General features: G+C 34.7%; 1 protein-coding gene across 6 annotated transcripts in view; it reads right to left on the bottom strand.

Moving 5' to 3' along the window:
• NEMF (nuclear export mediator factor) overlaps window positions 1–25,000 on the bottom strand; it is a 204,075-nt gene that overhangs the window by 54,321 nt on the left and 124,754 nt on the right. For all 6 annotated transcript variants that reach the window (XM_085896078.1, XM_085896081.1, XM_085896080.1 and 3 more), the window contains 3 exons: window positions 5,137–5,194; window positions 3,127–3,185; window positions 1,224–1,329 (listed from right to left, as the gene is read on the bottom strand). In XM_085896078.1, coding sequence (XP_085752204.1) covers window positions 1,224–1,329; window positions 3,127–3,185; window positions 5,137–5,194 — 223 coding nt within the window. The remainder of the gene's footprint in view (window positions 1–1,223; window positions 1,330–3,126; window positions 3,186–5,136; window positions 5,195–25,000) is intronic.

Consider the following 25,000-nt stretch of genomic DNA (forward strand, 5'->3'; position numbering starts at 1 on the left):
TTGTTTTATTATTATTATTATTTTAAATAACTGCTTCCATGTTTCTCTATGTATTTACCATTTGAGCCCTGGTGTGTGTCCAAGCCATAACTCTTTATTACCATTTCAGCTTTTGTCATCAAATTTTCATATTATGAGAATATGGAGAACACAAATTAATAAAATTTACTTTTATTTTTAAATATTTTTAGAAGTAAAATTTACTTTTATTACGAAATATTTTTAGCTGTTGCTTTCATCAAGTTTAGTTTGAGTACAAAGCAGATGTAGACAGGCTTTGCATTTTGAAATGCTTTCTCATTTGTATTCTATTTGGTCATTTCAGAAAAAATTTACAAAATGAAAGGGTTCGTTTTCAAACAAATACTGGTGCAATGTGAAGAAGAGACATCATGCCAATCAACCCCTTACTGTGCAAGCGTATTCCATCCTTGCTGTATTGTTACATCCGAATAACGGAAGATATAGAGGCGTTTTTAACATTTGCTACTCCTCCTCTATACTTGTATGCAAAACAAATCTGGAGAAAATTGGATGTTTTGTTGGGTTTTTACAGGGGTTTGTTGAAAAGTTTCATCATTGAGCAAAGCCGATGCTGGTGTTGGGACACAGCACAACACGATATAAATTTTTAAAAATAGTTTTATTAACAACATCCATGAACCGGAAACGTCGTTTATCATCCCGACCATTCCGGACAAAAGAGCTTCCAGTGTTGTGTGTGTGTGCGTGCGTGCGTTATATATATATATATATATATATATATATATATATATATATATATATATATATATATATATATATATATATATATATATATAACGTTGACTCAGCCTGTCATCCTTCCGAGGTCGGCGAAATGAGTACCAGTGTACTGGGCCGGTGTATACCCCGGTTAAAATAGGTGTACCATATCCCTATGTCGTAAGAGGCGACCAGGGTTGCGTCAGGAAGGGTATCCGGCGTAAAACATGTGCCAAATCACTATGCGGATCATACGGATGATTCGCTGTGGCAACCCCGAAAGGGAGGAGGAAGAAGAAGAATAAGAATAAGAAGATATATATATATATATATATATATATATACATATATATATATATATATATATATATATATATATATATATATATATATAATTTATTCTTGACAATTTGAGAATTCAGCAATGCTTCCATACTGTGCAAAAAATCCTTTACATTGATGATGCAACCAATCCTCACCAAGTGTCTCCCCTTCCTCCTGCGCCTCTGCCTCTTCCTTCTGGCTCTCTTCCTGTATTTTCACTCTCCTTTCACCAGCGTGCCGAAAAACAGATGTCTCATCCAACTGGACATGTGCGCACACACAAAGCCCCATCATAAAGCATGGCCATTCAATCTCACAAATTATTCTATAAAACTTTTGGCCACAAATGATTTGTGAAAGGTTTCATCACCAATGTGGCTCAAAGCTCTGTCACACCTTGACGATTTAGCCAACGTATGCCTGACGTATGCAAAATTAGGCTAAAATGCCGGCACACGTCAAATACGTTATGGGAAAGTTTGTATACGTTAAGAGCATGCTGGCATACATCGTAGTACGCTGGCATACGTCGTAGAACGCTGGCAAACGTCGTAGTTCGCCGAGCTGTAAGACAAATTTTACATGCTTGAAATTTCCCAACGTATACCAGCGTAAGACTCACACATTCCGCATAATGCTGGCCATAAGTTGTAGGCACGTTACGCGATCGTTGACACACGTTACTTGTAAGTTACTCATCAGTCGAAACACGTCAAGGTAATGTTTAGCCTACCCGAAACTTATTTCTAACCTCTGAGTAATGTGTTGGAGGCACGTTACGCGATCGTCGACACACGTCGACACACGTTACTTGTACGTTACTCATAAGTCGAAACACGTCAATGTTCCAGACTCCCCGTTTTGTTTTGTTTTTCTTCGGTATGACGGTGATGTTAACACTTCGATTTCTAGTGCGGTTATAATATAATATAATTAATCGGCTGCCGCTCAACGATTTAAATCATGACCGCACTAGAAATCGAAGTGTCAACATCACCGTCATACCGAAGAAAAAAACACCCAGGGAGTCTGGAACACTGACGCTAACCATTACATTGACATGTTTCGACTTATGAGTAACGTACAAGTAACGTGTGTCGACGTTTGTCAACGATCGCGTAGCGTGCCTACAACTTATGCCAGCGTATGCGGAATGCGTCATACGTCGAGAAATTTTCAACATGCTGAAAATTTCTCGACGTACTTGGCGTATGAAAACGTATGCCAGCGTACTACGACGTATGCCAGCGTACTAAGACGTATGCCAGCGTGCTATTAATGTATACAAAACTTACCCATAATGTATTCGACGTGTGCCAGCTTGGTTTGGCAAATTTTTCATACGTCGGCATACGCTGGCTAAAACGTCAAGGTGTGACAGCGGCTTCACACTTTGATGTCGAGTGCGGTTATGATTTGAATCGTCGAGCTGCAGCCTATGAATAGCCTACGCTACGTGATCGTCGGCGATACGCTGCCGCGCTATGCATAGGTTAGACTATCGTTGGGCATAGGTTGTGAACGCCGACAACATGCTCAGCATTCGTTGGTATAAGTTATCTATATGTGATTGAAACGTTCTGTGTACGTTACCAATACGTTATGCATATGTCCAACACATTATTATACGCCCAAAACTTTTAAAAAAAACATCAATAGTTCAGCGTATGCCAGCGTTTTACATACATTTTGAGACCTTGCCATACGCTGGCTAAAACGTCAAGGTGTGACAGCCCCTTAAGACCTTTAGCAGAGTAGCAATTTGAGAGTTGAGCAAGGAGCTGAAGATCAATGATAATTTCACTTTCCAATGATTAATGAGTGAGCTCCTCCAATGATGAGCTAACTCATTAACAGAGATTACCGTTTAATAGAAAATAGGACTTTTCTAAGTGAAAAAGTCTTTTCGTTCCTTTTTGGGTTTGTAAAAGTACAGTAATATTTTGGTGTTTCCTTTGTCCGAAAAGAAAAGCTAACGTTCTGTGATTTGCTTCTCAACCACAGTCCATGGCCAACACCATGAAGGCAACAATTCATGAGTTAAATGGTATCACGAACCTTGAATAGGAATCCATATCCCATTATGAGGTATGAAGGAGGTAAGTAATTCTTTTTGCCTGTGGAAGAAATGTGGCTCTGTTGTTCTGAACTTTCAAGATAACAAACATTACAAACCGAGTTTCAACCATACACACGATACGAAAACAGTAATTAAAATTAAATCAGTCATAATATTGCAGTAAAGAAGAGAATAATAATAAGATAATAATAAGAAGAGTAATGGAAGTATTCCATTATTGCACCACACAAGTGTTAGATGGCCAAATGTGGGTATTTTATTTGTTTTCCGTTATTTATATATTCTACAATTTTCCCTTCAACCCACAGATGGGCGCAACGTTTGTTTGAACATGTATTTGCATATTCTCTTCCAATGGCTGGTTTGAACAGGCCATTACTTGAGTCGATCCATCCGTTGGTGTATACATTTGAAAATAAACCAATGGTGATTGGGTGGTGAAGGGAAAAGTCCACGTTGTGGACCCTCAAGCGACAAGACAGTTTTTTTGAGTTTAAGAGACATGGGGAATTCTGGAAGATTCGGAGAGGGTTATGTAATGAGAAAGCAGTGGCAGTGCAACTGAAGCAGAGAGGAGAGGATTTTCATCCAGCTTTTCAGAGCCGTTTCATCTGGCAGCCATTGGTGAGCACACCGGAGTGTGTTTGTTCCTGCATGAGCTCAAATGCGTCATTTTACACACTTGCCGGTATCCACAGGGCTCTTTCGTTTGCACCCACAGTGCCAACTTGCAAGCTGTCAACACCCACATGGATCAGTCACCGTTTCTACAAGACTACCGCCATTGCAGCATTTGTTCCTGTAACCTTTTCAGGGCACTTCTTCCTGCGTCCATTACACTGCTCTTCATGCTGCTGACACCTCCAAGGCACTTCCACTGTGCCAAATGATGATCATTCATGACTGTAGCTTTACAAGTAGTCATTATTGAAACAAACATCTCTTCTCAGACATATTAATACGAGTTCCCTTCCAAGGAACCTCAACGCAGGAGGAGGCCATTAGGCACATCAAAGCCTGTGCTATGATTGCCGACCTATGGTTGTTTTTCCATGCTCTCTCCTTTTTAAATGCTGAGCATCAAGCAAGGAAGCAGCATGTACCATTTTAAAGTGTTTGAGTCTGGGAGGGATCAGCGGTTCAAACCCTGGCCGTGTCATTCCAGAGGGGACACCACATTCCTCCAGGTTTCTCACTCCCAGTGTTCTGCTTCCAGCACCCTTCCATCAGGACCGACCAGTCTCGTTTTTAAATCTTTATTCCTCTTAGCTCCCCTGTGAACCCATAACAAAGTAATGAATGATCATCATCGTTTATTCTGAGTCATTTAATTCCTGTCATTGTCTACCTTTACCAACGATTTGATTACAATTTAGGTGTTGTTTGCTCATTTGCTTCCATTGTGCAATTAAGCTCTAAATGAAACCATTTGAAAGATTAAAAGAAAGGGTTTTCATTTGATCCAATTTGGCCATACGAGCTCACAATGAAAAGAGCTCTGCTCTTGAGGTGTTGAAAACTGCTGCCCGGAGGTGCATGACAGGACGTATCACCTTGCTAACAATAATGGTCAAAATTAACTAATAGAAAGGCTAACATCCTGTTTAAATCATGATGTATTCTTACATGCCAAGTTCCTGTTAAACACTGGAGCACATCTATATATTAAATATACAAGTAAAGATTATAATGATAAAAAAAAATTGGAGAAAAGTAAGGGATGATGAGAAGAAAACAAAAGAGAAAAGGTGCGGGGGGGGGGGAGCTTAGAAGGAGAGAAGGGGGGGGAACAGATAGTTATGGATGAGAATGAATTGGCCTGCAAAGGAAAAGGATGCAGTCAAAATGTCATTTTACATGCATAATAATTCGATGACCTCGTACGACGATGGACTTTGTGCTGAAGCACTAAACGTGAGAGTGAGCTTTGGTGTGTGCGATGTGATGTGCAGAACATCATTGCAAGTTGCCGCTCTCAGCCAATTTACCTCGCACCATGAAACTTCCAGTAGTCAGATACTCTCCCGTGGGGGCGGTTTTAGACACCTATTGACAGGAAGCAAAGAATACAAAGTATATTTCTTTCAAAAAAAAAAAAAAAATTGTTTCCATGACAGATATATACACACACACACACACAATATGTATTACAAAAAGAACAATATAATATTACTATGTGTGTATATATATATATATATATATATATATATATATATATATATATATATATATATATATATATATATACATATACATATACACACACACACACAATATGTATTACTAATAGAACTATATAATATTACTATTTGTATGTATATATATATATATATATATATATATATATATATATATATATATATATATATATATATATATATATATATGTACACACACACACAAAATATGTATTACCAATAGAACTATATATATATATATATATATATATATATAAATATATATATATATATATATATATATATATATATATATATATATATATATATATATATATATATATATATATATATATATATATATATATATATATGTACACACACACACACACACACACACACACACACACACACACAATATGTATTACCAATAGAACTATATATTACTATGTATACATATATATATATAAAAATATATATATATATATATATATATATATATATATATATATATATATATATATATATATATATACATATATACATATACATCTATACACACACACACACACACACACACAATATGTATTACTTATCGAACTATATAATATTACGATGTGCATATATATATATATATATATATATATATATATATATATATATATATATATATATATATATATATATATATATATATATATATATGTACACACACACACAAAATATGTATTAGCAATGGAACTTTATATTACTATGTGTGTATATATATATATATATATATATATATATATATATATATATATATATATATATATATGTACACACACACACAATATGTATTACCAATAGAACTATATATTATTATGTATACATATATATGTATATATATATATATATATATATATATATATATATATATATATATATATATATATATATATATATATATATATATATACACACACACACACACACACACACACACACACACACACACACACACACACACACACACACACACACACACACACACACACACACACACACACACACACACACACACACACACACACACACACACACACACAAGTAGGGAAAGAATACTGGTTCTGGCTCACTTTTCCCCATGTAAATGAATGGGGGATTTTCAGCCATGAAATTTTTCTTTTTTTCCCCTGAAAAAATAAATCCCCTTTTTAGCCCAAGGTATATTTATTTGTCTCCCCTTTTAACCTGGAGCCTGGTGTTGGCTTAGTTGTTAGGGTGGCGGCTTGGGATCCCAGGGTCCTGAGTTCAAATCCCGTTGGCTGCTGAATTAACACCAGGGGGTTGACTCAGCCTGCCATCCTTCCGAGGTCGGCGAAATGAGTGCCAGTGTACTGGTCCCGGTGTATGCCCCGGTTAGAATAGGTGTACCATATCCCTGTGTGTCGTAAGAGGCGACCAGGGTTGGTGTCAGGAAGGGCATCCGGCCATAAAACATTGCCTCAAGAAAAAGCCAAACCCCTGCACAGCAGGGAAAAATGGCTGTAAAAACGGTCATTTTTTTATTTCCCCTTTTAACCTAGGGGCTCTCTATTCAAATAACCCATACAACAAGATAAAGATTTGTTAAAGGTGATTCGAAAGAAATATCTGAAACGCCTAAGCCCCGGGACACTCTTTATCAAATAACCAATGCATATTGTTTAGCTCACTCATTGAACCTATAAACATTTGTTCATTTTCAAATTCCTTCAATAGTTTAATTTTCTTTGCACAATAATCCCCATCTAAAATATTGAAAAACAAAACATTTGAATCTTTATATTTTTTAAGATACCCCTTTTGTGCCATTACGAAATGATAAACTTCTCTTAATGATCTCATCTGGCCACCGCCCGAGTTGCAAATCATTTTTGTACATAAACCATGCCAGAAAAAAAGTTTTGTTTCAAATGTTTTCAGTTCATGCCGTGAAAATGAGGAAGTGTTTTTTTGACACGGCCGTGCTGTGTGAATGAGGAAGTGGTTTTGGACTGTCATGCTGTGAAAAAATAGGAACTATTCTGTGAGACAAGGTCTCGTGTTTATATTTTATCTCAGAACACGAACTGAAAACATTTGAATCAAAACTTTTATGGCGTGGTTTATGTCCAAAAACGATTTGCAACTCGGGCGGTGGCCAGATGAGATCATTAAGAGAAGCTTGTCATTTCCTGTGCCCACACCCAATGATTAAGCAATCTCCTCATCGTTGCTTTATAAGCGGTTCGCCAGACAAAGTTTCTGCCAGACGGGATTTTCATTTTTACAACTGAGGCATGGACGATATTTCTTCCGATGAAGCCAACAGCCCACTACAGAGTTGGTAAGTTTGTGTATGCTTTTCTCTTTGAACGATGAAGCAAATGATTATTAATTAAATCATGATAATTCTGATATATATATATTTTTTCCCTGACAGGGCATTGGAAGAAATTGAGTTCACATATCACGACGTGGTTCATGAAATTAATACTCTTATTGAAGAGATCAATGATTTTAGAAGAGAATTGAAAGACATTTTCAATGAGTGGCATGAAGTCTTATCACGTCCTCTCATCTCGAAGGAATTAAACCAATGGTGAGACACGTGTGTGTGCCTCTCTCTCTGTCTGTCTTTCTACCTACCTCTCTCTGCTCTTATTGAAGAGGCCAATGATTTATAATGACTGGTCTCTGATCTCGAATGAATTAAACCAATGGTGAGGCACGTGTGTGTGTGTGTGTGTCTATGTGTGTGTGTATGTGTGTGTGTGTGCGTGTGTGTGTGTGTGTGTGTGTGTTGCTTTCCCTGTCTGTCTCTTCATCTATACCCTTGACTTATTTTTTTTTTTTTTCAGCACTATCGCACAACATCAGCTGTTGAAGCAATCTCGTACAACACATGATTTTCTGGAGGTAAATATTTCTGAATTATTATTAATATCACTCGTACAACACATGATTTTCTGGAGGTAAATATTTCTGAATTATTATTAATATCACTCTCTCTTTAGAATGTCGCCTTATGTTGGTTGCATCATTAGTTTGGACGTGGTTTTGTCAGTACACTGGAATTCATTTTATTGACCTTGAAAGGATGACAGGCTCCTGGTGTGTTAATTCAGTGGTCAACGAGGCTTATTCATATTACCATGTAATTATCTTTATAGAACCTAATTATTATCCACTTTTTGTTTCAAAACAGAATATGGTGTCTGAGTTTCGAAATCACAAGGCATCTGAAGAAGATTGCTGGGAAAGATTGTACATTCTCGCAAATGAATATTTAATATTTTCAATATTAATAAATTATATTTGTTTTGTTTACAATTACTTGATTCTGAATTACAAGAAAAGAATAAAAGAGATGTAAAGGGGGGGGTTGGGGGGGAGGGGGTAGGTGCGCTCCCCAATGACCCATCACCCCTCATCCCATCCCTCCCCTCCCCATGTGTGTGTGTGGGGAAGGGTGGGGGTGGGATGAGGGAGGTGGTGGGTCAAAGGTGGGGGCGCACAGGGGGATGAGGGGGGTGGGGCTTGTGTGGGCGGGGCTTGTGTGGGCGGGGCTTGTGTGGGCGGGGCTTCGGGGGGGCTTGTGTGGGTGGGGTGTGTGTGGGAGGGGCTTGTGTGGGCGGGGTGTGTGTGTGTGGGTGGGGCTTGTGTGGGTGGGGCTTGTGTGGGCGGGGGTTTATGTGGGTGGAGCTTGTGTGGGAGGGGTTTATGTGTGTGGAGTTTTTGTGTGGAGCTTGTGTAGGCAGGACTTATGTGGGAGGGGTTTATGTGGGCAGGGTTTATATGGGCAGGGGTTTATGTGGGTGGAGCTTGTGTGGGAGGGGTGAATGTGGATGAGGCTTCTGTGGATGAGGCTTATGTGGATAAATGGATGGGTGGAGAGATGGGGGGATGGGTGGATGAGTGGAGCTTGTGTGGATGGGTGGATAATTTTTTAATTAAATAAACATGTTGTGTGTGTGGGGAACTAATTAACTAATCACTAATTATGTGAATATGATGAATATGGGTGGAGCTTGTGTGGGGTTTGTGTGTGTGGAGCTTGTGTGGAGTTTTTGTGTGGAGGTTGTGTGGAGCTTGTGTGGGGTTTGTGTGGGGTTTGTGTGGGCGGGGCTTCGGTGGGAGGGGCGTGTGTGGGCGGAGTCAAAAAGGGGCGGAGTCAAAAATTTCAATTTATTGGAGCTTGTGGGGGGGGTGTGTGGTGGGGTTTGTGTGGGGTTTGTGTGGGCGGGGCTTGTGTGGGCGGGGGCTTGTGTGGGTGGAGCCAAAAAGGGGCGGAGTCAAAAATTTCAATTTATCTTTGTCTTTTGTAATTCCTGTGAATAAAATGAACCTAAAATCTCTTCCCCTTCCAAATCATATATCTTATAAGTCCAAGGAACCGTATCTATTACATCAACAATTTTAAAAAGCTCGTTGGTCCATCTTTTCGTATAACCTTTTTCAAAATGAGATTTCCACCGATATATTCTTACGATATCACCAACTTTGAACTTAGGTTTTCTGACATTAATCTCTTTTTCATATTTTAATTTTGTAAATGTTTCTGATGGTTTCATATTTGTTGCCGTGTGAATCGTGTCATTATACTTATCCACAATATCCTGAATAAAAGATGACCATTGTTGTGAACCGAGTTGTGTGAATTTTTTATATAGTCTCTCTTTAAGGTACGATTAAAACGTTCAACAACAACTGCCTTCCCTTCATTAAAGGTACTGTATAATGTAATACTGTTATTTTTTAGAAAATTCATAAATGTCTTGTTATAAAACTCTCTACCCTCATCAGTCCACAATTTTTTAGGTTTTCTCTTACTTTTATTAAATATCTGTTGAAAAGCTAACATAAGAGTATTACCTGTTTTGTTTTTTAAAGGGACAACCCACACATATCTACTCCTCAAATCAATAACGGTTAAAGCATACTTGTACCCCTTATCATTATTGAGTTCAATCAAATCAGCAGACCAGATATAATCAACTTCCTTGGAATAAACTTTCCTTCTCTGAAACTTTGTGAATATTGGTTTATGTAATTCATCAGCTAATTGCTCTTCAGTCTTAATGGCATCATTAGAGCCTATAAGTTTTTTGAATTTCCAAGTCCAAGTTTCAATTTAGCACTGATCATCTTCTTCACAATGAACCGATCAACTTTTTCTCTCAAGGTTGGATTTTGTATCAGAGACAAATTATACAACATTTCTCTATCGGCTTCATGCTTTTCTTGCAACGTTGTGGTATTCCCATAATCAATATCGTGTCTCATGCACACTTCATCAACTCTATTGAAAGGCTTACTCCAGGATTTAGGATTGTCTGCCTCATCTAATCTTTTATCCAAGTTTGTGCCTGGGCCACAGAAAGAATACCCTGGAAGATGTAATTCCCCTGGTATTCCAGTAGTTGTAAATTTACTTCCTGATAAAAACTTTTGGATATCTCCTCCTAGTTTGTGTTGGGAGATAAATTGATTTTTTTTTGAACCACACACCGAACATATACCTTTTTGTATAACCCTGTAATTTTTACTTTTAATATATGAAATATTTTTAGTATTAGTTTTCTTTTTACATTTGAGACAATAACTCATTTATTTATGAGAAAAATTTCTGCAGAGTGCAAAAACCTTTTTAGTTTCCAACATGCACATTTGAATCTTAATTTTTAAAACATAAAGAATCCTTAGAAATGCCTTCACTCTCTCCTCCATTTATTTAAGAAAAAAAAAATGAAAAACTTGAATTAAAATCCATATCTTGTCGATGCTAATAGTCTTGTCGAAAGTATTGCAAATAGACTTGTCAATTCTTTCTTTTCCTCCTCGGTGGGTTGAGTTATTTTCTGTAATACCCTTAATCTTTTTTTAATCTCACTGGTTTCCATATTTTGATATTTATTTTGTCTCGCTCTTTCCTCCCTCTCCTCCTTCTCTCTCTTCTCTTTTTCCTCCTTCTCTTTCTTCTCCCTCTCCTCCCTCTCCTTCTCTTTCTTCTCCCTCTCCTCCCTCTCTCTCTTCTCTCTCTCCTCCCTCTCTCTCTTCTCTCTTTCCTCCCTCTCTCTCTTCTCCCTCTCCTCCTTCTCTCTCTTCTCCCTCTTCTCCTTTTCCTCCTCTTCCCTCTCTTCTTCAACTCCTTCCTCATCCCTTACTATCCTTGAATCGCTTACACCCCATAGAATATTATACATATATTCATCAGGATTTCTTGTTATTCCTGTATCCAAAATAATTTTTTTTACAACAGGAAACCAATAATATTTCTTTTGAATTTCTAAAAGAGCCTTACCTTTTCTTAACTTTATAATTTTTTCATTATTTAACATTCTAATTAAATCTAAAGTTGTCGGTTTATCAACATCAGCATAATGCCAATCTTTTATTGAAAATACCTCATTCTTATGTTGTAGAACATATTTATTAAAATACCGAATACCCTTTTCTTGAAGGTATGCTTGGACACAGAAATGATAATTTTCTTGAAGCCTTCTTGCTGTCATTTATGTATTAGAAATATATGTTAGAACAATATTATGGCACGAAACACCTCCCCATCTTCCCATAGTTAAATCATTTTGTATTTCCTTACTTATTATATATAATCCTGTTTTTTCTGTTTTCATGAGATAAACAAGGGCAAAACCATTATTATATTTACCCTTATTAAATTCTTTTATTTGTTGTTTACTAATCGTAGCCCCACAAAACTCATTCTCGATACCAAGTGGATAATATTCTTCCTTACGAGACTGATTTAATTGTTCCAGGTCTTCGAGGTTAATTTTAAATGACCAATTATACCCTAAATCATTCATATCATACCCCCATTGTTCTATTCTCATACAAACGATACGCCCTTCTTTATAAAAAATTTATTTTAATTCGAACTGTGAATTCTGTATGACCTGGAGATAATATCAACACTTCTGTATCTTTGGAATACACGGCTGTTTTATTTAAGGATATATATTGTGATAAATCGCTTAATCTCACCAAGTCATTCGCGTCAGTCGGGCTTGGATAATTTTTTAATTTATAAGCATTTTTCATGTTAATATTTTTGGTTATATTATATTTATGTCGTTCAGCCTGTGCCTTTGTGTAATAATTTGATAAATCAATATCCAGTTCTTGAGATACACCAAAGATAGAACCATCTTTACCAACATAAGTCATTTATATTAGATTAAAAATAATATCATAAAATTTTTTATTTTTGTTGAGTTGAAATAACACATATAGGCATAATTGGCCACAACACTTGGAATTTAATTCTTGGACTTGAAATGTTTGATAAACACCATTCTGTAAGAATTTTATGACTTCAACAGGTGGTGGAAGACCAAAACTATCAAAATAATATTTGTCTTGACTATTAAAAATACAAACCCAATGAGAACCGTTCCCATTATTATCTTCTAAGTTCATAATAATATTCTTTGTATGTTTCGGCACATTTGTTAATTCATCTCACATACAAATAACCACATTATGAATTTTTAATTTCTTACAATATTTGACAAGTTGTAAATTTGATGTTGTATTCTTTCCAAATTCTTTCAACCACTCATCAATGCTCATTTATTTATTAGAAAGATATAATCCATTACCTCTTTTCGTTAATTTTACACCTGCTTGTGCTATAGAAGAAAGCATATCTCCAACTAGCAATCTCGCTTTATCAGGCAGACCTTCAAGTTTTTCAGCAAAATCGACAATTACACCACTTCCACTAATTTGTTTCTCCAACTCTTTGTTATGTCTTTCCAATTCTTTTTGAGCCTGGAGTTGAGCCTTCCTTTCGTTGGCAGTTTTCACCGCTGTTGAAATACCACCCGTCAATGCTCCAACCGCACTTAAACCAGCAAATAAAGGAATTAGAAATGGGAGAAATCCTCCACTCGTCTCTCTTATTGAATATTTTTTCAACATTGGTTTTGTCATTTTAATTTTAAGTGAGCCAGTGTCATTCAAGATTTTAACCTGTTCTCTTGTGAGAAAAACATCAATTCTTACTGCTCCTTTTCTCTGAATTGTATTAACGTTAATCGTACAAGGCTTTTGATTTTGAACACAAGATGATAGTTTATGAAGATTGATTTGATTAACATATACCCCAGTTGGTACTTTGCCACTCATTTATTTAACAAAAAATTATGTGAGACTAATCATCACACCATTATCTGTATTAATCTGCAATTCTGTTTCTTCCAAAAGCAAACAATATGTATCAACTTCTTCACTCTCTCCTCTTTCAATGTATAGGGAAGTATCCACTCGATTAGACTTTATAGTTTCCTTTTGAGCGCTCAGGTCAAACGCATAGATTGTATACAAACTTTTAAATGCTGTCATATCCAAAATAGGTTCTTTATTTCCATTACTTTCACACACCTTTTGGTAAGACTTGTATGCTTCAGCAAAATCATTTTTTTCCCAATTAATTTCCAATCTATCTCGTGGGTAAAATGTTCCATCTAGAGAAACGCGAAGTTGTTTCACCTTAGCATTATCACTCAATGCATTATTCTTATCAGTCGCAGTATCACCATCTGGCTTTTTAAAAATGATCCACAGATATCGTGGCTTTCCTTCCAGAACACCCAAATTCCACGTGTAAGTAGTTTGATTGAGTTTAACGTGTTGACATCTTCTTTTGAGGTATGATACACTGAGTGGTTTCTTTGAGTTAAGTCTTCGATTCAACATCTCTTCTGTTTTAAGATTAGGAGTATATTCACTGATATACCAACTCATTTCCTCAATTACAAATTTATTCTGATCACCAAAAGCACTACCAACACCAAAAAGCAATCGATTTTCATTATCATTCCTTTGTAGTTGAAATCTAATTTTAAGGCCATACAGAACTTTATCATGATCACAAAATCCAAATATACCTTTAAGAGGAACTGCCACAGTAAAACTATTTTCTGCTTTTGTATCATCATTATACATTCCTTTCCTTTGAGTATACCCAGGGTCTGTGTTTGTTCCCGTTGACATATCAGGAATAAAACCTTCGACAGACCCCTTTCCCATTCTATCACTGAATGTATAGAGTGTAAATTTTATCATTTCAGATACAGCAGAGACATAATCAACCGCTTCAACTTCTTGTGTTCCAATATACAAACGCACACTATCAAACATTTTCCAGAAGAAATCATTTACAAGTGTAGCGTTTGTGTTATTCCCAGCCTTAGTGAATTTAAATTTACACAACAAGAAACTTTCGGAGAGATTCAAATAGGTTTGTTGATTATTTATTTCAAAACTTTTTGTACCATTCGTATTCCAGTCTGTTCCAGTTATTGCATTTACCTTGAAGTAATCTTCTTTTTTAGTGGAGTTTGAGATAATAATGGTATCATCCAAATCATAGATACTATCAATTGCTTCCATACTTGTATTTATTTAGGAAAAAAAAGATGTTAAAACTTTTGAAACCCTGATCCAAGTATTTGAATTATTTTCTGTCGTTCTTGGGGGGACAACTGAGTTTTGCCTTTCTTAATTTCTTTTATTGCTTGTAATTTATGAGATTCCTTCTGGGCATCTTTTATACTCTTTACAGCACCTGCAACATTTCCCACAGCAGAAGCAGTTGAACCAATTAGATCTTTATGTTTAAGAATAGTTGAACCAATACCCATGAGAGTATCAATTATCCCATCTCCTCTAAATTGATGCCCAACACCCCTTTGTCTCTTAGGTTTATAGTATCCTCTACCAAGATACATACCTTCACCCTTGTAGTATGGGGAAAGGAACATCCCATCCCCTGTAATTATTTTATATTTTCCCAACTCGTGTTTCCTCACAATAACCATCGTATTTATTTATTGGAAAACTTCACGTAGGTGAATTCTGATGGATATAACTTCTCCATTAAAAGAAATCACACGATTATCTTGGTCGGTTATCCTAAAATTTACTCTGTGTATGGTTTTTCCTGACACAGGTAGATAAACCAAATTTTTGGGTTCCATATTGAATTTATAACCAATTGGGGTTGAGTATGCGCTGAATGAAAATATTGTATTTGTTTTTTTCCCATCATTATAAGCACCATCAATCAAATCACAGTGAATTAACACCGAATTTATTCCTGAGGATATTTGAATGACATTATCACTGTAAAACGTCCCATTAGTTTCAATCTTTTTGAGGAGAAACCCAATAACTCTCTAAATGAATTATCAATTGTGAAATCAACCTTGTAGTTATTTTTAACTTTAATCGTTGATTTTGAAGTATGTTTTTGAATGTTTATAACAATATTTTTTGGTTCATCACCCTGTTCTTTCATAAGACGAGCAATTTCGGAAGATATTTGAGAAATCTCATATGCTCCGGGTGAGACTGTTATCGTTTTGTATCCACTTCCTGGATTATAACTAAACTTGTCATTTTTCTCGGTTATATTAAATAAGGTATTATAAGTTTCCATGGACAATAAAGATGCCTCATATTCTTTTGTTGTGTCAAGTTGTAGTGGGTATGGGAATGAAGATGTGTGGTCGCTTGTTGTGAAATTGAAACTAAGGATTGTGCTTCTCATCTTATTTAATATGAGATAAAATGTCTTTATATTGATATTTATTAATTATTTTCATGTTCATCAACTGGTCTAAAATGGCTGATGCTTCATTAAAACAATTGTTATTTCCAGCCTTCTTACTGCCTAACAACAATAACAGTCTATTAACTAATTGCGATGGGTCATTTGGAAGAAAACTAACACCTGAACCAAGGATACTTAAAGCCTGAATAATGTGTTTCTCCTTCTCATTCTTCCTACTTTTACCAGAAAGAATAACCTTATAATTTAGAGTGTTCAGCAGATCAATATATACTCTATCATCATTATTTTCCATATCCAATGGTTTATCAATATACTTTGATTCATCCCTCACAGTTGAACCTTGTCTTCCATCTTTTGTGAGAAGAAACATTAATCTTGGAGTTAGTTTAACAGGGGTTGAGCAGAACCCAAGAACCTTAATTCATCATTAAATATCAATACCTTTTCTTGAACAAGATGAAATATTGCTGATTGTTCTGTTGGAATGAGTCCTGCTTTGGTTTTTGAATCCGCTGAATATTCATTGTTTTGAAGAGCATTCACAATATAATCAGGGGTCGATTAATCTCTTCCAGTTGTTGAAATAAACCTTCATCATCATATTCTAATTCTCCTAAATGCTCTAATTCTTCCTCCGTCATTTGACTGAAATCTTTTAACATTTGAAGTTTTTTAGGAGTATATTCTACCGTGGGAACTGTGGAAACATCTTTCATTTTTCCTTGGGAAGTTTTTAAAAGTGGTTTAAAAAATTTCTCTTGTTTTCTTTCAAATGCTTCTTCGCCCGTTAGTTTCTGTCTGCGTTTCTTCTTTATGTCTTCCTGCTGTTTTACAACTTTTGAAACCAACTCTTGATGTTCCCTAAATCTTCTTGCTCTTTCTTTCGCATCCATTTATTTATTGAAAAATATCATTTAATATCTCATCTTGTTTCACAACAATATATTTATATTTTTCCAGTCGTGTGTTTCATGTAATCCCCAAATTCCTTTTTACTACATAATGTAGAACAATTGTCTCTCCAAAAATTGTTTATATCTATTGAATTTAACTTGAATAAAATAAAAGTATTAGCATTGTTTCTGATGGAACGACGAGGAAGCTGAAAGTACGATTGACTAAGATAAATACAATTACAAGAAGAATGTCTCCCTCTTGTGTAGTAGCTGTCCATTACCGTTTGGTTTCTCTCATTAACACAATCATCAAAGATAACGAGGTTCTTTTTGGATTTATCCAAATCTTGGGGAGACGGTATATCATCCGTATTATCACTCAGAATACAAGTTATCGGTTTTGATTTCTTTTTACATCTCTGTGTATCACAAAATAGTTGTATTATATCTTCAATGTTAAAATCATTTAGGTTTTTTTGAAGTTTAAATAAACCGATTATATCTTCTTTTTGAAGACCAGCATTAAAACCTTGTGAGAGTAGTTGATACTCTGGTTGAAAACTCGACTTTGTGAAAATTATTAAATTATCATAATCTAAAAAGTTGGGAGTGAGGAGCATCTTTAAAAGTAAGCAGGTTTTTCCACATCCACTTGAACCAACTATGAGGCATCTTAATGAATTTGGGAGATTTTTATGGTTGTCAAATTTTATCTTATTTTCCCAAATAGGTAAAAAATCATTCATTTATATATTTGGAAAACAGGTTATTTAATTTATTCTTGGCTTTTTTCGAAATTCTATATTTTATCCTAAGTTCAGGTTTAATTTCAAGATAATCCATTATTTTATTTATGCAATATCTTGTGTTGATATTTCCCTGAAAATCACATCCATGAATAAGATATAACAACAATCCTTTGAACATTTCTCTAATACGTTCAGTTTCTTCCCTTGTAAGGAAAGGTGTGTTCTCACCCTCGTTCTTTACATTCATTTCTCGAATCAATCTTGTAAAGTAATTCATTTTTGGTGTAAATCTAAAAGAATTATTTTCCTTTTTATATTTTTGATTATCATTAATTAGAAGATAATCACAGAATATACATTGTTTATAGGCTTTTGACTCTGTGTTTAATCCCCGTCTTTCACACGCAGGACAATTCTCAAATTTGTCATATGGAGAATCATGGAATTCAAGAGGCTCAAAATCGAGTAAACTATTCATATTTATAAAGTAAAACTTTACTTAAACTGAAATTCATCTTCGATATCATCTTCGATACTTTCAGAATCATCTATACTTTCATAACTATCATTTGAACACAAACTCTCGGTGTCATAACTATCGTTTGAATGCAAACTCTCGGTATCATAATCACTCTCATAATCTTCAAAATCTTCAGTTGAATATTGGCTCATTTAATTAGTAGAAAAAAACATTACCATCGATATCGATATACATTTTTTCATTAACAGATTCAACTGCTACATTTTTTATATTAAAGGTAATTTTAAAATGATCCTTAACTACAATTGAACGAAATGTCATTTCACCTGATATATTAACATCCTTTATTTCATCAGGATTTATATCTTTAGGGTTGTTGAAAAAAATACAAATTTCTCCTTGCATATTACAGATGGTCTTATCTTTTCTTTCTAAAGCTTCATCCATAAGGTTTTTATTTTTTGATACCTTTTCTTGTTTCATTGCTTTTTCTAGTTTTGAATATATTGCCAGAAGGAGAGGAGAAACTTTTGTTAGAGATACCTTAATTGATGTTCTTCCAGGTATACTAAAAGCCCTTCCACTGAAGTAAATTGAAGAAATCATATCCACCATAATTGTTTTTATCCAATAGTTGTTATATTTATCTTTGTTCAATTTTACATCCTTGACATATTTCTCAGCATCTTTAACAAATGAAGAGATTGATTGAAACTTGTCTTTTGTGTCTTGAAACATTGTATTTATTAAGTGAAAAAGTTGGAGGATAAAATGGTTTTAAGCACAGATTCACCTGTAAAATAAACGAAATTTTCATCAAGAAAATTTTAGTTTAAGCACAGATTCACCTGTAAAATAAACGAAATTTTCATCAAGAAAATTTTAGTTTAAGCACAGATTCACCTGTAAAATAAACGAAATTTTCACCAAGAAAATTTTAGTTTAAGCACAGATTCACCTGTAAAATAAACGAAATTTTCATCAAGAAAATTTTAGTTTAAGCACAGATTCACCTGTAAAATAAACGAAATTTTCATCAAGAAATTTTTAGTTTAAGCAAAGTTTTATTATATAAATATGGTGAATACAACATACTGCGATGTTTGTAATCACGAATATAAACATTATAGAAAACACCTCCGAACCAACAAACACACATTTAATCTATTTCACAAAATATCCCCTCTTGAGTTGGAAAGAAAACATTGTGATACCTGCTCAAAGGATGTTTTGAAGAGTAGTTATAATAGGCATCTTCAATCACAAAAACACAAGAAAAATGAGTTTAAAGTAAAGGGAGACTATTATATTGAAAACACTGATGGGGCATTTAAAGGGCATATAAAAATAAGGATTTTTCAATTTGGAGAACCCGGTCCATCATCAATAATTGAATCAATTGAAATAGTGAAACCTGATGTTGAAAAATTTATTAAAAAAACATTAAAAGAAATGAAAACTTTAAAGTTTTATATGGGAGTGAAAATGAATATGAAAAGACAAGATGAAGAACAAACTCCTTATATGAGGACAGATCTTCATTTTATAACATCATTTCAAGATTTTTTGAATAGTGGGGTTTATGAAGAACTATCAAGACAAGAGGAGGATGTTGATAATACAGTGGTAGGAAGTGGATTCAATATTAAAAAATCATCTTTTTAGATGTACACATTCTAAAATCAAACCCTCTTAAAGCTTCTTCTTATATTGAATTACCAAAAGAAATAAAACGAAAGAAGGCAGTTGTTAATATTAAGAATAATGATAATAAATGTTTTCTCTGGTCTGTTCTTGCTCACTTACATCCACCAAAATGTAATTCAGAAAGAGTAAAACAATATATGAAATATGAGAATACCTTGGACATTAAAGATTTTAATTTCCCAATGCCACTAACAGATATTCCTAAATTTGAGAAAAAGAATAATCTTTCTATTAATGTATATGGATTAACGGATACAAACAAAGTTCAAATATTAAAAATTTCAAACAACTTTAAAAATGAAGAAACACACATTGATCTTTTATATTTTAGTGTTGGAAATAATTCACATTACACATACATCAATAATTTATCAAGATTAATCTCTTCTCAGGTATTCAGAACAGCAAACAAAATATATCCTTGTAAGCGATGTCTTAATTCATTTCATACAAAAGAACGATTAGAACAACATTCAAAATATTGTAATAATCATAAATCAGCTGTAATTACAATGCCTAAACCTGGTGAAAAGATTTCTTTTGAAGATTATAATAAATCTATCATGCACCCATTTGTGATATACGCTGATTTTGAATGTATCCTTAAAAAGATAAATACTGCTTCTCCTAATCCAAAAGAACCATATACAAATAAATATCAAAAACATATTCCTTGTGGTTTCTGTTATTATATCAAATCATCTGTTGGAGAAAAGTATAACAAACTTGAACATTATCGTGGAAAAAATGCTTCACAAGAGTTTGTAAAACGATTAGAAAAGGATTGTATAAGACTAAGTAAATTAATGAAAGAAACAAATGAACCGATGAAATTAACCATAGAAGAAAAATTAGAATTTAGAAAGAACAATATCTGTCATATTTGTGAGGAGGAAATTGAGGAGTCTAAAGTTAGGGATCATTGCCATCTTACTGGTAAATATAGAGGCCCCGCTCATTCCTGTTGTAATCTTAATTATAAATTACCTTCTTTTATTCCAGTCTTTCTTCACAACAGCGCCAACTATGATACACATCTATTTATAAATGAACTTTCAAAAACACCAGGGAATGTTTCTGCCATAACAAACACAAGTCAAAAGTATATTTCATTTACAAAAATGATATTCACAAAACCTATAACTCGTATTCGGTTTCTTGATTCTTACAAGTTTATGGGAACACCACTAGCCAACCTCGCATCAAATCTAAGCTCCACGGGCTCTTTTCCAAATCTTAATTCATTCTTTCCAAAAGAGGAAATTCTAACTAAAGAGGAAATTCAGATTAAAGAGAGAATTCAAAGTAAAGAGGAAATTCTAATTAATGAGGAAATGAATGAAGAAATTCTTACTGAAGATGAAATTCTAATTATACAGAAAATTCGAACAAAGAATGAAATTCTAACTAAAGAGGAAATTCTGATTATAGATGAAATTCTGATTAAAGAGGGAATTCTAACTAGAGAGGAAATTGAAACAAGGAATGAAATTCAAAGTAAAGAGAAAATTCTTACAAGTAAGGGAATTTATCCTTATGGTTATATGGATTCATTTATGAGATTTAAAGAAACACAACTTCCTTCAAAAGAAAGTTTCTATAATAACCTTTATGAAGAAGAGATAAGTGATAAGGAATATAAACACGCACAAGAAATTTGGAAAATATTTAAGATAAAGAACCTTGGAGAATATCATGATTTGTATCTAAAAACAGATGTTTTATTGTTAGCTGATGTGTTTGAAGCTTTTAGATCACTCTGTCATAATAAAAATTGTTATGGATTAGATCCTGCCCACTATTTCACAGCTCCTGGTTTAGCTTGGAGTGCAATGTTGAAAATGACAAAACAAGATATAGATTTAGTCAGTGATGTAGATATGCTTTTGATGATTGAGAAGTCTAAGAGAGGTGGAATATCACAAGTATGTTCAAAAAGATATGCTAAAGCAAATAATAAATATCTTCCAAATTATGAGAGTGAAAAAGATAGTAATTATTTGATGTACTTTGATGCTAATAATTTGTATGGATGGGGAATGTCTCAATCTCTGCCTTATGGTAAATTAGAGTGGGTGGAAGAAAAGGATTATGAAAAGGCTTTGATGAATATTGTTATTTCTTCTCAAGAGAAATTGAATGACAAAGAAGAAGGTTATTATTTTGAAGTTGATTTGAAGTACCCGAGTGATCTTCATAATAAGCATAAAGACCTTCCTTTTGCATGTGAGAAAGAAACCCCAAAGAAAGAATGGTTCAGTGATTATCATAAAAGTTTTAATATTAAAGGCAAATCAACAGAAAAGTTATTAACAACATTCTATGATAAAGAGGGATATGTTTTGCATCAAAGGAACTTGAGACAATATTTATCTGCTGGGTTGAGAGTAGCTAAAATTCATAGAGTTTTAAAATTTAAACAAAGTCCTTGGATGAAAAAGTATATTAAATTCAATACAGATATGAGAACAAATACAAAAGTAAAATTTGAAGGGGAATTCTATAAATTGATGAATAATGCTGTCTTTGGAAAGACAATGGAGAATGTTAGAAACAGGCAAAACATTAGATTTGCAACATCTTGGAAAGAAGCTTCTAGATTGATAAATAAACCAAGTTTTGAGAGAGAAGAGGTTTTTTCAGAGAACTTTTCTGCTATTCATATGAAAAAGGAAAGTATTGTCATGGATAAACCAATTTATATTGGAACAGCAGTTCTTGATTTATCAAAGATATTGATGTATGATTATTTGTATAATGATTTAAAGAAAGAGTATGGTGAAAATGCTTCATTGTTGTATATGGACACTGATAGTTTTATTCTAGATATAAAAACTGACGATGTTTATAAAGATATGAAGAAAAACATTGGAGTATATGATACAAGTAATTTTAGTAAGAAGAGTGAGTTATTTTCAAAAAAGAATGAAAAGGTTATTGGCAAGTTTAAGGATGAGTTGGGTGGAAAAGTAATGAGTGAGTTTATTGGATTGAGAGCAAAGGCATATGCTTATAAGTATGGTGATCAGATTGATAAAAGGTTAAAGGGAATAAAGAAATATGTAATAAAGAAATCAATAACTTTTAGAAATTATTATAATTGTTTGATGAATAAGAAAGAAGAATATAGGAAAATGAATACAATAAGAAGTTATAAACATAAGATATATAGTGAAGAAGTAAATAAAAAGGCATTAGGAGCCTTTGATGATAAGAGATTTATTTTAGATAATGGAATAGATTGTGTTCCATATGGATATTGTATGATAGAGTGTATAAAATAGATTGTGTTCCATATGGGTATTGTATGATAGAGTGAATAGAATAGATTGTGTTCCATATGGACACAAGTTTTAACGATGGGAAGATGGGTTAGGGTTTTTAAGGGCTACCGCCGCGTTTTTCACAATATATAAATGGTCGAACCAAGTATTAGTCAAACGAAAGAGTGGAGAAAATCTCAGTCTTGGTATATAAATGGAAAACATAATGAATGTGAAAAATATCAAATAAGTCTTATTGAAAAAATATCTAAAACAAAGGTAAATAAAACAAATATGCGAATCAATTTAAAAACCAATAAGTTAGAGGATGTAAAGAAAATAATAAATATGTTTGAATGGACAAAAATTTGATGGTTATCAATTGAACAATGGAGAAATAATTTACTACAATATCAAAATGATATGCAACTCAGGAGGTGGTCAGATGAGATCATTAAGAGAAGTTTATCATTTCGTAATGGCACAAAAGGGGTATCTTAAAAAATATAAAGATTCAAATGTTTTGTTTTTCAATATTTTAGATGGGGATTATTGTGCAAAGAAAATTAAACTATTGAAGGAATTTGAGAATGAACAAATGTTTATAGGTTCAATGAGTGAGCTAAACAATATGCATTGGTTATTTGATAAAGAGTGCCCCGAGGCTTAGACGTTTCAGATATTTCTTTAGAATCACCTTTAACAAATCTTTATCTTGTTGTATGGGTTATTTGATAAAGAGTGTCCCGGGGCTTCGGCGTTTCAGATATTTCTTTAGAATCACCTTTAACAAATCTTTATCTTGTTGTATGGGCTATTTGAATCGAGAGCCCCTAGGTTAAAAGGGGAAATAAAAAAATGACCGTTTTTACAGCCATTTTTCCCTGCTGTGCAGGGGTTTGGCTTTTTCTTGAGGCAATGTTTTATGGCCGGATGCCCTTCCTGACACCAACCTGGTCGCCTCTTACGACACACAGGGATATGGTACACCTATTCTAACCGGGGCATACACCGGGGCCAGTACACTGGCACTCATTTTGCCGACCTCGGAAGGATGGCAGGCTGAGTCAACCCCCTGGTGTTAATTCAGCAGCCAACGGGATTTGAACTCAGGACCCTGGGATCCCAAGCCGCCACCCTAACAACTAAGCCAACACCAGGCTCCAGGTTAAAAGGGGAGACAAATAAATATACCTTGGGCTAAAAAGGGGATTTATTTTTTCAGGGGAAAAAAAGAAAAATTTCATGGCTGAAAATCCCCCATTCATTTACATGGGGAAAAGTGAGCCAGAACCAGTATTCTTTCCCTACTCACACACACACACACACACACACACACACACACACACACACACACACACACACACACACACACACACACACACACACACACACACACACACACACACACACACACACACACACACACACACACACACTATGTATTACCAATAGAACTATATATTACTATGTATATATACGTACATATATATATATATATATATTGTTGCGGTATTCGCGCCCGCCGGCGTGCTGACGGCCACGTAACTCGAATCGCGGCACGTCGCCCACCGGACGGACAATCCAGTCGTGACCCTCTCGGACTAACGCCGGGAACCAGTCACGGGTGGACCTTTCGGTCTCACCGCGATCGAGCCAATCAGCCCCCGCGTGGGATAGGGTTGCTCGCCAAATTCGACCTACCTAAGTACCCACGCGGAGGGTAGACCGGGCGATCGCACCTCGCCGCAGGTCGACTTCGGACACGGGCCACTTAAGCGACCCGTTCCGTACTATCGGGATAACCGAGCGGTGTTATCGTCAACCTCGACGGTTCGATTAATTATCGGGCGTATTCAGCCCACTACCAACCCTTTACGTGAAGCAAGATGAGGATTCAATGAAGGAAACGACGAGGCGAAGCGGGAAACAGTTCGACACAAAGCACATTTATTCGCGGCACACGGGAGCAC

Source organism: Eptatretus burgeri, chromosome 9 (assembly GCF_056783735.1).
Source record: "Eptatretus burgeri isolate ZD-2024b chromosome 9, Ebu_testis_v1, whole genome shotgun sequence".
Classification (NCBI taxonomy): Eukaryota; Metazoa; Chordata; class Myxini; order Myxiniformes; family Myxinidae; genus Eptatretus; species Eptatretus burgeri.